Here is a 15139-nt window from a genome sequence, read left to right as displayed (position 1 = left end):
TGTTGTAAAGTTTTCAGTACACTTCTGGTTTTCTGCTGCAAATGTAGAACAAAAATACAAGCCATAAAGCAGACCTTATGATAAGGCACTAGTCATAAGGATATCTTAGTTTGAGGACAAAGACATTAAAGTGCTTACTTTATAGCTATTCTGCAAAATATCTGCTTCAAGTGAACTCCTCAGAAACATGTCTCATAGTGATAAGGCATCTGGGTGGGGTGGACATGGCAATTGTTTGGAGTGAAAAAAAACCTTTGGATTTTGAGAGAGATCATAAAATCACAGTTCACTTGAACACATGCACAATGGTGAATACTAGCTGAACGCTGAATGCCGTGTATATTGCAGGTGAAAACTCCACCAGCTTTGATCGATCATTCATTGGGACTGGCAGAAGTTTGGAGTAGAGGAAGAAATGTTCCTTGCCGTGACTTGCGGTCTACACTTGCAGGTTCTCCTTTCAGGAAGGAGGACTAACGGGACAACATGCCAAATGTGTGAAACGTAGGAAGCCTCCCACATTTTTTAAAAAAATGAGCCAGAAATGTAAAATGATCCGCTCTCGTTTCCTCTTCTAAGGCTAATTCCTTGAAAGCTGCATTCATTTAAAGTGACTGGGCTTGATTCACTGAGCACTGGTATCTTTGGATCAAGCCCAAGATTTCTTCCATGCAGCAAAGGATGAATAAGGTGCAAAACCACTGTCTCCTACATAGAACACAAGTTTGCCTACAAATACTATTTTGAGTGGGCTGAGGAGGACTCAGCACCTCTGAAAGGTAGAAAGAAAAAGAAAATAATGATTATAGCAGATATTATCAGTAGTTTCAGTTACCCCAACAGTTACGCATGAGAAACAAAATTCCAAATCGAGTCTTCAGATTTTCGGTATCCTTCCTGTTCCTTCTTTTTCTTCCAAATTAAATGAAGAGGGGCTGTTTAATGGCTTGGACTTGTGTACAGGTTTGCTGTATTTAATATTTTTTTTTAGGATTATTGAGCTGAAAATTACTGAAGTTCTTTACCTATATGCAAATCTACATTTTTAACGTCTCAGTTTAAAATGAGACATGCACATCTTTCACACTTCCATATTTCAAGAATTGCTAACATTGTTCAACCTCTCTCTCAAAAAAAAAAGAAAAAAACAAAAACAAGCCATTTAGAAATCTTTCTCTCATGCAGCAAGAAGACTGGAGTTAAAGCTGGAGCATTCACCAGAAGAAACTGTTACACTGTAGGTCCCCAGCAGTGCAGGTGTGGCTCTCCTCCATCAGAACAAGATTTTAGCGAATCCCACTGTGACATACATTTCATATATTTGGAAGCAGAAACAGGTAGATAGCAACTAAATTTCACTTGTTGAATGCTGGTTAAAGTCAAATGATGCAGTCATCAAATAAAAATTACCTTTAGAAACACATTAACTGTGAGATTAATTCAGCGTAATAAAGTGGGACTTGCAAACAGGATTTTAAGAATGACTTTTTGTAACCTTAATGGATGAAAACACTAGCAATAGTCAGATCTGCAGACTTCATGTGCATTAAATGGCTTACACAATTAAGTCTTTATCTCTCCAAACTGCACAGATATTAAATTTGTCTCGTTAATGCTGGGCTACTTTAAGCAATTGAAACAAATTATTGCTGTGCAACATTTGGCGGGATTCAATGCTAAAACATTTAGATTTACAGTTGTTACCTTTAAACATAAATACACAGTGTAATTTGTCCTTCAGGCTCTAGAAAAGCAGTGAAAGAACAGAGAAAGGCAATACTGTGATCTCTAGTTTCTGTACAAGTTCTGCTTACCTCTTGTTGAACGATGCCTCTTTCAGGCTGGAGAATCTCACTCATCTCCAGACTTCTTTTGACTTCAGGGCAGCAGAAGTACTAACATCACATACATTTGTGATCCCAGAACCTCAACCAGTCTTGGTAGAGAAACAAAAGCTTGGTTTGGGGTTGATTTAGCACCTGTTCAGAATTACTTGTTTTAGCAGACCTTTTATAAACCGGAGCAGACATGCTCTAAAGTAGGAAAACAATGGGCTCAAAAAGCAGTGACAAGGATGCAGTTTTGTCCTTTTTATACAAACTGCATGCATATGACTAGCTTGCTTAACTTCTCACTCATGTGACTTCATATACACATTTGACATCATCAGTGGCCATCACCATTGCTGGCTCTTACCTTCACTTCTCACATGCACTCTCCAAGCATATTTTAAATTAGTCTCAGTCCCTTTTGTCAGCAAAGAATTGGGGAAAAAAAAAAAAATTATATATATATATATTGTTTTGTTCTCCTGACAACAGACCAGTCTAAAATCTACTTGAAGCCTATTTTAACAAATTACAAGTGAGTCACAAAGTAAAAGTTTCCAGACTATAGACCTTCATCAAACAGCTTGATATCCTTCACAATTACTTTACTGATACAGAGGCCCTGAAGTACTGTGTGTTTCAACAGTTGAACTTTCTCCTTGAGAGAAACTTGAGATTCCCATGAGATCCTCTGTTTAATTCTATTGTAGTAAATTCTCTTTCATTTCACTAGCAAGGAAGACTGGAAAGCAACAGCTCCCTTTGGCTAAGGCTGTTCTGTAGACTGCTCAATACTCAGCCATTTTCCAGGCTATGGTCTCCTGAAAATACAAGAGAAGATCTTGGACCATAGCTATGTGTGCCAGTGTGAGTTACCTTTTCAGAATGCAAATGCAGGAGGGGCAGTAGAAAAGAAGTAACTGCACCTCCTCAGCACGGACTGCCAAAAGAATGAGCTGCAACAAAAAAAAACCCAGACTCTTACTTTTTCTACCCCACCTTAAAGTTTCTCACAACCACTTACTATAATGTCACTACTCCTTCAGTTCCTTCCATGTTACTGTGACTTATCTTTAACTATGTACCATAGAAACTTTTATTTCCCTCCAGTTTCTATACTGCTACTGCATTGTTAGAGATAGTCCTCGTCCTGACCACTTAGACCAGCAACAGCACCTGTCCTCTGACTATCCACTTGGCTTCTACATCTCACCTCCATGTGATCCATAATAGATGGCTTAGGGGCTGTGGTTGGTCTCAGTGGCACAGGCTGTTCTGTAGGGGACAACAGGTTCTGTTTAAGAAAAGAAGTTTAAACTCCATCATTTATGTGCCTCTACTTCACATTAGCTGATTGCTGTGAGTGATAATTCCTAAAGTTCCTTTACTGCCTCCTACTAACATATATTAACATCATGTCAAGGCCAAAGTAATGGCTTGTTTCCAAAAAGCATAATACAGCCAGACACTGCAAGAGGATATGTATTTTCTGCTAACACATCTACCTGATTAAAGAAGTGCAGAGTGGCATTGTTTCTTTTTCCTCCTCACATATTTCCATGTGCTACAGCATGTATGAATGGATTGTCCTTGAGACAAGCGTGCTGCTTATCTAAAGAGGAAAACCTGCTGTCAAGAGTTCAGGGCACTTGACATATCATAAGATTAACCTCCAGCAAACAGAGTTATGAAAAAACACGTTTAATGCTAGGGTTATATTTGCATATTGCAAGGCAATTTATTTCCCTGTTGTTACTAATTTAAAAACTCATGCATGCCATTGTGATGGGCATTAAGTTAGATGTGAATGCTGATATGTATCAATCAGCAGTTAACCACCAGAAAACTGATGTTCATGAGGGGAACACTTTAGAAATTTCATGAGGTTGGACAGCCTTTCTGAGTCTTTCCAAGTAGCTTTAGAAAAGACAAAGGGTGTAGTCTATGGGCCCAAATACATCTACATACCCACCTGAGGACTGTGCCATAGGCTCATTGGCCAGCCCAGTAGTCAACCGGCTGTATTAGCCCCACACGCACAAAAGTTGGAGTAACGCAGTACCATACTTTACTCTTCCTGTCACCCTCACTTTTAGCCCAGTTTCTTTTGCTGGCAGTCTGTTTTTGCCAGAAGGTTGTTTCCAATTCCTCTGCTCTGTAACAGTGAATGCAGACTGAGATTTAGAAGCCTCTTGTTTGCAGATCAATCAACATAAGCAGAGGACTAGATAGCAAGAGATGGGCTCATGCACGGTATCCTGCTATGATATTGCTGCTTGGTGGGGGGGACAGACAATTCTAGTGCACTTGTATTGTTCAGTAATCAAAGGAATGCTCAGATCATAGAGTTTTTCGTTCACGTGACAGAAAACCGATATGACCTACTTTTACAAAGACTCATAATCTAATAATATGATATATAAGCATGAAAATATAGAAGGTTAGGCTGGAAAACACTTAAATATGAGTAAGAATAAGCCAGAATAGTGAAATCCTTTAAATTTCAGAGTCTAGCAAAACATATGTGATCAGTGGGAGCAATAATCAAACCATGTCACTTAAAAGCCTTCCAGATAGAAACAAGTCTAAGCATAAACACTTACTACACATAACAAGTACTTAAATGTTTATTGAATCATAGACACTATTCATTATTTCTTCAAAAATTAAATTATAAAATGAAATGCAAAACAAATAAGTGAGCTTGTTGAGGCTGCTATCCGAACCAAATTTTGACTTGGGTAAGTACGCAACTCCTCTCTTTTGGCCTCAGCAGGTCTTTGCAGCCTTCTTGTATTTGTGGAGTATTGCATATTTAGGCTGTCTGCTCTCATCCTGGAGATAGCTACCTTGCCATGGCAGATGTAGTGATCAGTAAGCATAAGCTGATTCTTCAGTACATAATGAATAGCTGACCTGGACAGTTATGCATACTGCAAAACTGGTCAGCAGCAGTCAATATGTATTGCTTTGCGTTTAGTTACATTAAACAAGGAGACGTGGTGCATTTCTTCTCAGTGACCTGTTTATGCCCCAGGGAGTGGCATTTAAGTGAAAAGTTTAAAAACCCTTCTAAGATCACAATAATTATCTGAAGAACCACAGCCTTGACTGAAATTGTTTAACACCCCCACACCTCAGGAAATTGAAAGACACTAGGGAAAAAAAAAAAAAAAAAAAAAGATAGACCATGTTAGATGTAGGTTAAATGAGCAACAGAACAGGGTTATCCACAAGATAGGTATTATGATAATAGTATCTGGTAATACACTAAGTATTCTGATATTAGAGGGGCCTATACCAGCAGGCTTAATAAAGGTTAACATGCAATTGGAATGTGCATAATCACTGCCTCTTCACGTCTAAGAAAATGTTCTCAAAAATAAAATGTGAACAAAATACATGTGTGTATTGTGATCTAGAACCAGACCCAGTAAATATCTTATATTCTGTCTCCTTTAAGTCTCAAAATTGAATTTTAGTAGTGTTTGGGCCTCACACTGTGATTTTGCCTCCAGAGGATACTTTCAGGTTAAGTTCCTACTTGGTTTGGCTTTCAACTATATTGGGAGAGTGTGGGATGGGTGACATGTAAGGAGCAGCTCTGGGTTAATGCATTGAAATCTGCTGTAGATGACACCCTCTGTCCACATGGCAATAGATCTTGGGTGTAAAGGACTTTGTCTGTGCCATCTATACCAATTGAAGGCTAAAGGGTCCTCCTATGGAAATTAAATCAAAGTAGGATCAACCCATACCCCATTTCCAAAATGATTCCATACTTCTGTAAAAGTCACGAATCGTAGAATCATTCAGGTTGGAAAACACCCTTGGGATCATCAAGTCCAACCACCAGCCCTACTCTACAAAGTTCTCCCCTACACCACATCCCCCAACAGCTCATCTAAACGACCCTTAAACACCTCCAGGGATGGTGACTCCACCACCTCCCTGGGCAGCCTATTCCTCTGTCTGACCACTTCTGTGAAAATTTTTTTCCTAATGTCCAGCCTGAACCTCTCCTGTTGCAGTTTAAAGCCATTCCCCCTTGTTCTGTCACTAATCACCTCCGAGAAGAGACCAGCACCAACCTCTCTACAACGTCCTTTCAGGGAGCTGTAGAGAGTGATGAGGTCTCCCCTCAGCCTTCTCCTCCTCACACTAAAGGATTAAAGTCATTCTGGGTGTTAGCATCTTGGCAGAACTACAGGACTTTCAAATGCTACATTTTCATCAGTTATATTTAGTCAAGTGGTAAACAAGATTGCCCTTTGTTTGCAATTCTGTTTATATAGCTGAGTGCTGACTTTTCATTTATTTCATTAATTTTTTGTGTCTTTGTATTATTTCCTGATGTTTTCTTTTAGCTTCTGAGTTTTGAGACCCCCCTCTGAGTGATGTGGCATTTTGATCCCACTGAAGTCATAATAGCTCTGGGTGCAATTTATTATTGCAACAAGTTTTCAGTCTGTTTCCAATTGTCAAACATAGAGAAAAATTGTTCCCAGTAAAGCACATGAACTAATAGAGTAGTTTGCTGGATTGTGGCTGGCTTTGGTCTATACTGGATTCAGCTGGTTGTTTTGTTGCCGTTTACTTCGTATTTCTATTACTGTGTGCTGGGATGCATTGCAGCCAGCAGCTTACACGTGGATTAAATAAATAAGAGAAAAGATGATAGCACCCTGAGAAATTAGCAGAGCTGTACTTTAAGAAGGGGATGACAGTTTCTACCTACTGTACCTAGGTGGAGGACTTTTTACATGCACTCTCCCGCCTACTGGAAGATGCCATCATTGTTCCTATTTTGCTGACGGTGACCAACAGCAGTCCCCTACTTCTCCAGCAGCTCCAGATAACTGTTCTGATGCATTGCTGGGTGGACGGGATTTGCACTGCCCTGCAGTCCCACTGACACAAAAATGCCTTTAAGATCCTGCCTTTCCCATCCTAATCTACAAAGGAAACAGGAAAAAGGAACTTAAACTCCCTGTACTCAGACAGCAATGAGACTGTTCCAGCCTGCGCCAGTGCTACGATTTCTTGCCTGAGTTGTAAACAGCATACCATGCAGGAGAAGAGTAACCGGTAAACGTCTACCCCGAGAAAAGGATACTCCATGAGCAACTGTAAGAACTGGATGGATATATTTTGGAAAGCATGGACCCTTTAGCACATATAGTTCTCTATGGATTCAGCCTGATGATTTCAGGTAAACCTTTTTAATATCTATAGTCGACCTGTCATGTCTTTCTTGCTTCTCATGCATTGTGCAGATGAAACACACGACTCCCTACTCCTTACTCCAGCACTTTTACCTTTATTGTTTCAAATACTTGTGTTTATTTCAGTGTGTCCACTTACCTCTGTGCAGCACTCTTAGGGGGAGTGAAGGCAGGACTGTGGCTGAGCTGGGGAGGATTTAACTACTTGTAGAATCCGATGCCACCTCTTTTTAATTGTTCTTTGTTGACTCATATGCACACTGCAGCAAGGTTTCTCTTCTGTCTAATGGTATTAACTTTTCCATAAATCTCATTTCACTGAATTCATTGGTGTCTTTCCCCAAGAATATCTGCTCTACATACAGATTAAATGTTGACTTTTTCTGTGACTGACTTTATGAACTGGTTGTGCAGTAGAAAATGTTGACATTTGTAGGTATTCCAGTATGTGATTTTAGACAAGTTTTTAGACAAGATTCCACATATGGAATCTAGATGAAAGTCAGTGGAGAAAAAGGGCAGGAAAGTGCATTATATAAGGTCAATTAATAATAGTTCAATTACAGCTAAAGAATGATTCATTATTGCCAGCAAATGTCATTAGTTCAGGAATCAGAAGTTAGTCACGAGACACCTTATGAAAGGTATGTAGTAAAATTATACTAATGTAAATTTAGTTTATACTATTCAGACTCTTAACATTAGAGATGTTTTGCTGTAGCTATCACAAGCAGAGCCCAAAGGAAGCCTGCACTCCTGCCATCTGATTCTTAGTTGCTCAGCATTTGAGTAATGCTTTTAGCATCCATATTTTGATTGTCTATACAGTTTCTTCTGGATAACATACCAAGCAAAATCTGTAAAAAAGAAATACAACTCAAATAATAACCTTAGACTCTTGGCTTACACCTAAATATTTAATTAATACGTGCATAAATTGTTCTAGTCCATCTAGGTAACATGCTGTAAAACTGAAGATTGTGCTGTAATGAAAACCACAAAGTAGCAAGAAAAGGCAGAAGTCCTCATTGCCATGTAACTTGCTTTAAAATTTCCAGATCTTCTTGATTAGCAGCATGTTAACAGCAAAGTGAATTATTAAGAAATGAGTTTGAGATGTTACTTTTGGAGTCTATAAAAGACTAGAGATTCAAAATTGAAAAAAAAAAAAAAAAGTGTTTAAAATCTGTTGAATGAATGTTTATAAGTATTCTTATCTAGCCATTGCTGTAATGGGCTGCATATTGTTTACCAATTCCTCTTTTGTGGCTTAAGTTTCTTGATTGTTTAGCTGCATATTGATTCAACCTATCAAGCCCTCAAATCACTTACAGCTTTTCACTTTAAGGAGATGCCTGGGTGGTGTAAGCATTATGGATGGAGAAAATAAAGTCTAGTTACCCCAACTCTTTTTCCTTGTCTCTCCTGTTTCTCTTTGTGGTAACATACTTCACGCAGAAAGCAAGCGACATTCATTAAGTCACAAGTATGACAGAAAAACAAGTTGGCTGCAGAGATTATCTATAAACATGGACAATGCAGAGAGCTCCCTCCTGAAGAGCTGTCAGTCCCCCTTTTCCACAGGGGCTGACCAGTGAGGTGTGTGCTGTAGTCACACCCATCTCAATAGATCTGTCAGCTTTCCCGCTTTTGTTTGAGAATGATATCATGTTTCCTGGGGCGAGCTGTGGAAGACAATGTGAGCCTGCTTTCCTCTAGATATTGCAGGCGGAGTTCAGGAAAGCAGGAATGACATTCCCTGAGCAGGGAAGGCTTTACACTCAGCGCAGACAGTGAACTGGCTTAACCTTGTCCCCAGTGATTGTGGGCTTCTCTGGGTGTGTTGCTGGATAGGCACAAAATCCACTCCACCCTTTTCCAAGGTGAAGACTGTCAGCTTGGCTCCCATTACAAGAAATGGCCTTTGATTTAATTTTTTTTTTTCTTTCTTTTAGTAGAGTATTCCATTTGCAGCTAGAGCTAAAGGTCTGATTTGGAAGTTAACATTCAAAATATACACAAATGCTCACTTTTACACTGTATATAGGGTCAATGCTTGCCATAGCAAATGTTCAATTAAACTGGCAAGGGGTTGAATTTAATCTTGTTGGGATTCTTGAAACTAGACTGAGCATCACCACATTGTTTTGGTTGACTCTAATCCAGTCAGTATTTTGTAGAATCAAAATGATCCTGGCATCCATCCTGAAGTATAATTCAAACACCAAGGCTGTGGCTAGGTATGATCTGTTAAGTCCTGACCAAAGAAGAGCGGTAGACTCACCTATTCCCTTGGAAGGCTGAGGACAAAGACTATAATGAGTGCCAGAATTTGGCTTTTGCCTCTTAGCATCACCCTCAGATGGTCTGGAAATTTGCTTGCAGCTTCTCACAGTGGGCTAACTCTCACAAATGCTCATGTGTGAGCCTTATTTTAGCAAGATGGCCACTGCCAGTAGAAGATTTGTGTAAACCAGCAACAATTAAAAGCAATTTCAAGCACATGTCTGACTATTTCTGGCAGAAAAAATGTACATTGCCAAATGTCTCCATTCTTCAAGACAGACAGAATCTTCTGTGCTATAGCTCTGCTCTACCAATAATCTTAGATCCAGTACTGGATTTTTTTTTTTTTTTTTTTTTGTGATTTAGTTGTTGAACCCATATATGGTAAAATACTCAGAGGGTTATATTAGCCTCTTCAGAAAGGGTAACAGTGGAGCTAACAGTGCAGTGGCATTCAGTGGCAGCTCTCCATCAGCCCTGTTGACGGCTGTGTTTTCTTTGAGATCAGTAGGTGTTATGAAAAAAAACCATAAATGGTGCATACTATTATTATGTGACTCATTTACGTATTTAGAAAGTTAAGCAGCTTTTAACACATATTACCAGACACACAAGCACCATTATGATGCTATAAGCTTTTCAAAATTACAATAAATTGCAATTTTTAGACTGGAATGTTCTAATAATTCTGCTTCAAGACTTGTTTTTCTGTTGTAAAGGTTAACAACATAAAGAAAACCTGAATTAACCTCTGGTTAATACATGCCTGTGACAGTGAATATAAATACGTCATTATTCCCCTAAAGGAACTAGGTCTGTGTGAGTATCCTCAGATATGCTGTTGTCTGAACAAAATGCTGCCCGAACTTCAAACAGTCTGTCCTACAGCTGCAGTGCTGGGGCTTTGAGCCTGCCACAGGCAGAGGTGGACACAAACCACATCTGAGATTTTAATCTCAGGTATTTCAAAACTATGCTGAGTAAACATTACACTGGCACACAGTCTTTCAGACATACAAATCATCAAACTACTAATGTGAATTGCAAGAGAAATTAAAAAAATTATTTCATTCCTTGTTCCTGAAGTGCATTTGATTTGTGAGACCCAGCAATTGCATCTGCCTGACACACACAGGTTATGTAGCCAAAGGGAACAGTACCCAGGTGCCTCTTTCATGAGTTTGAAAGTTACACGGAATTTAGACTCTTCTTGAGGTGTAGGCTTCATCTAACCCAAAAATATTGGGCCTCCACAGGAATCACTGTTTGAATCTCTGACCTGCTGAATGTTGGTATTACTGCACAGTTCTGTTAGGATGGTCATGACTACGAAATTGATGGATCTGTCTTATGGGGGAGAGAGTGAGCTGTTCTGTTTTAGTTTTACATTGTTGGCTATATGTTTGCAAAGAAAAAAGTTCCAGCTGTGACCTAATTCATCACACCCTGACTGCAGCTAGAAGCCAAACCCAACAGCTTTAGCCTGTGCAGGCAGCTCTGTGCACCTACCCTAAGTGGAATTACAAAAGTGGGCTGATTCTCTCCAGTTTGGTTTTGGTTTTGTTTTGGTTTTTTTAGCTTTAGATTTTGCTTTTGGTGTGTGTCTGGTTCAGACCTAGTGAGAGGTAGAGTAGCTCTCAGGAGGCCTGTGTTCCCATAGGCCATTTCAGCAGCTGGGAATAGTCAGGAGTAAAAAGGCATTGCATCAGACCTGGAGGAATCAAATCTAATAGGGTGAAATGCAATCCCACTACATTCACTAGTGTGAACATACGCTATTGTTTTATATAAAGATTTCATATATGTAAATATATATATATACGCACAACATAGATTGTTTGGGTATACAGTCATAATTAAGCTGGTTGGATGGATTACTTTTTGCTGAAATTTTATTTCAAGGAAAAAAATGAAGTTGTAACATTTTGCAGACATGGTCTGATCCCCACAAAAATTTCATCTGGAAGGCTTTAGGGGGACAAGAGGGAAGTCAGAGAGACTGGCTGCAGCTGAGGAGCTGGCTTTAGGGCAGAGGAGAAGTGGAGTTGGTCCTTCATGTGCCCACAATAAGAATTATCTGAGTTGGAAACCTGTTCTGTATTGGTCATGTAGATTTGAGTCTGCTTCACCCAGACCTGTCTCTTAAACACACAAAACCCCTGTTCAGCTTTCCATAGAAAGAAGAAATGAACCAAACATGGATGCACCTACAACTTCCGTGAGACAGAGTTCCATGGTCAGCTCCTACTGTGATGCAAGGTCTATCTGGGACTGGAGGGATGAAAATCTTAGAGAAATTGCAATGAAGAACTGTCCTCCAAAGACAGTATCTGCCCTGTGCTAGTGGCAAGATCACATTCAAGATGCCATTTCACTGTGGTTTCAGTGGCAATGCATAGCAAAGAACCAACCTGTGTCTGAACTGAAGACTTTCCTGTAACGACTTTAAAATGCTGATTATTTTTTAGGGTACGGATCTGATAACTTGTCTCCAACTAACACCCAAACTAAGAACATGCACTAATGATGTTAAATAAAACATCATAAAGAGTAAAAAGACCTCACCAAAATTCATTCTGTAATTCATCACCAGGAAATGCAAACACTTAGGGTATGAAGATATTAGGCATTTACTAAGTTCTGAAAGGATTTTTGAAAGACAGGTTCACACATGACATTTCTGGGTTCAAGGGTAAAATACATAAACTTTTTGCTTCAAGGTGGGTATTTTGATGGCCTGGTATTTATTTACTTTTTGCATTGTGAGCCTGTCTGAAGTGTCTTGGTTAATTTCCCCTTTGGAGTATAACAAGTCTCTCTTGACAATGCAGTTCCATCTGCACTTCTGATCATGCTGATGATTTTCTATTACTCTCTGACTGTTCACCTCAGACCTGCCACTGGTCAGGGAGCTTAGCTTCATTACACGCAAAGTGTGCTTAGCACCAGAAATATCCCCCACTACTCAGAAAAATTGTTAAGTGGCAGAGTGAGGGTACGCTACTGTCGAGGCAAGAATGTACTACAGTAGGTCCAGCAGCCAGCACTCACAGACACTTTCAGACAGCTAACCTTATGCATGTTGTATGCACTGATATGTCCTATGAAAAGTAATTGATTACCTATATTATTTTGCATACTTCAACTCGGCACATGTGCACAAACAACATACAGTGTACATATGCAGTATATATAGTAGCTTCATGATGCAACTTACAAGGATCACCCTTGTTATGGACATATGTATTCTTGCTTGCAAATACTTTCTTGATGGTAGTACCCGCCTTTGGCTAGCTGCAAATCCAGCCAGGTGTAGCTAAACTACAAACCTGTCCTACTCGTGCATTCTCACATTCCTCATCCTTTTTCAGCATTACCTAGCACATTGTCAACTGGTTGTTCAACAATTTCTGCTGATACGTTGTTTTCTGCTTTACTTGTGTTTGGTCAGCCAGGCCTAAGGAGAAGTCATAAGAAAGAGTCTTTCTACATTTTGGTTACTTACACACACGCATTTAGGCACACTCACTGTGAAACGCCCAGCCAAGCTGCACCAGTGCCTCTTTTCTAGCTTTTTTATCTTAAAAGATTGCTTTTATGAATTGTGAAACAACTGAAATATAGAGAAAACATTATACTCTATTTTACAAGAAGGCAGTTGCATTTCCTTGAACTGCTCCAAATGAACTCAAGGGCTTGTAAGAAACTATTAGCATAGTAGCTTTGGCAAACTGTTTTATTTTTCACATTTGTGCTCTGGTCTTCCCACTACTACTAAGTAGCAAAACAATGTTCTGTCACTAATGTTTTGTCTCTTATTAGTTTCACAATACCTTTCCTCCACAAATAATGCCCTATTACTAAGGGCAAGAGGTCTCAGTATTTGAGCTGTGAGCCATCCCACAGCTGCCCAGTAACATCGCATAAGATAGAAGCAGTAAGATTCTTTCCATGGACAAGAAGAAAGGTTTTACTGGAAAACCTGACTTTTTTCTCATTTATGAGCTGGTTTTTGCAGCATTTCTCTCTCTCTCTCTCTCTCTTTTTTTGCCCTGCTGTTGCTGCCATGTGGCAGAGAATCTCTTCAGGTAATAATAACTTCAGCCTCCTTTTCCTGTGGGGGACTGAGCTGTCAGAAGAGAACTTGACTCACCAGAAGAAATTAACTGAGCTGTTGCTATCTTTGCATTCCAGATGAACTTTACAGGACACTAAGAGACTACTGATTCCATAAAATGAATATGTGATTTCAAGGCCCCCTCAAATTATTTACTTTTTTAGAAAATGAACAAAAAATAAGCGAGACTGATAAGAGAAATGTTGAGTGCACAGAAAAAGAGGAAATAAAGATTGCCAAATTCTGGTGCAGTCTATGTTCCACTCTCTACATGAAAAATATCCCCAAACAGCTAATGTTTTGAGTTAGTTTCTGATTAGATTCAATATTAAGTAAGGAGTACTCTGTTTCTTCTTCTTTTTTTTTTTTTTTTTTTTTTTAATCAGAGAGGGGACATGGAGATTTGGTCTCTTCTTCATATTTCACTTGCATTATTTCTGTCCTGATTATCTTCCAGATCAGCTAATTAGTTAATTGTTTAAAATTTTCAATGTAATTTATCTAGTACTTTATTAAGAATTAATCAAATGCTATACTTTTTCAGCAAAATTGCTTATAGGATGGCCATTTGTATTCCTAAACAGATTGGTGAAATTATTTTAATCCGGTGTGTGATTTTACATAGAAAAATACAATTGAGGAGGGTACAGTGAACTTATAACTACAAAACAAGACGCAATGAGAAATATGGGCATGCCAGCTATTTAGCAAGTTTTGTTCTAAATCAAAACCTTATTCTTTCAAGCAGAAGGAGTGCTTGGTGTTGTTTCTTAAGAGACTTGAAGGAGGAGTGTTGATGACTTGACAGTCTGAGATATGTATTTCCATCAGTCTCAAGAGTGTCAAATGCAACTGACTGTTTTCCTTTCAGCATAACACCAAATCTAAACTAAACAGATTCTATTTTTTTTCTGCTAGTATAGTATCTATAAGTTTTATATTCATATTCACAGACAGTTAAAAGCAGAAATAATTTGTGTTCCAAGCAATAACAGTAGAAAAAGCAACTGCCTGAGCATTTCAGATTACATCACCTTTTATTCCCATTGCTTAACCTGATGAAAAAAGGGGTGGATTTTACTGGAATTTTCTGCTGTCTCCTCTTGTCTTAAATAATTAGTATTTTAAACGTATTAATCTTTCCACTTATCTCTTACTACAGCTCTTCTTTTTCCTCTGTTATGCTCCAAATGTCAAGGGAAGGACTTCCAGTTTATAGTCACTTCAAGCAATTAATAAAAAGGATCTACAAATATAAGGAAAATGAATACATCATTAGATGTGTAATGCCTAAACAATTTCTTTCTTTCCACTACTACCCAGTATTAATTAATAGCTAAAACATTTACTCAGAACTTTGCATTTTTAATACACCTTGCAAACATGGACTAGTGTTTAATATGTGTTTGGGGGGCAGTGGAGTATGGTTATCCTTTACCTTGATGGAGCTGACCACTCTGGCTGCTTTCTATGGTAGAGAAGTGTTAGACACTCCACAGTATTGAACACTTTTCCAATTAACAGCAACTCTGCAAAGGTCTCACACTAGGTAGAAATTGTCTTCAATATTTCCATGTTTTCCTGGGGACCACACAAAGTTTAACAGTGTAAATCTTCAAGTATTTGGGCAGGGGCTTTCTGAGATGAGAGGACAAATCATAACACTTTTCTGTTCTCATAAG

The 15139-nt window shown here is 38.9% G+C and overlaps 1 protein-coding gene across 1 annotated transcript in view; it reads left to right on the top strand.

The window, feature by feature from the left end:
• The first annotated feature begins 6877 nt into the window (after positions 1-6877).
• The window catches only part of TEK (TEK receptor tyrosine kinase), a 40644-nt gene continuing 32382 nt past the window's right edge, over positions 6878-15139 (top strand). The window contains exon 1 of the mRNA XM_074931370.1: positions 6878-7041. Within this exon, the coding sequence (XP_074787471.1) occupies positions 6990-7041 (52 nt within the window). The 5' untranslated portion in view covers positions 6878-6989. The remainder of the gene's footprint in view (positions 7042-15139) is intronic.

Source organism: Athene noctua, chromosome Z (assembly GCF_965140245.1).
Source record: "Athene noctua chromosome Z, bAthNoc1.hap1.1, whole genome shotgun sequence".
Classification (NCBI taxonomy): Eukaryota; Metazoa; Chordata; class Aves; order Strigiformes; family Strigidae; genus Athene; species Athene noctua.
The sequence above is the reverse complement of the archived record's forward strand: the minus strand, read 5'-3'. Positions and strand labels throughout refer to the sequence as shown.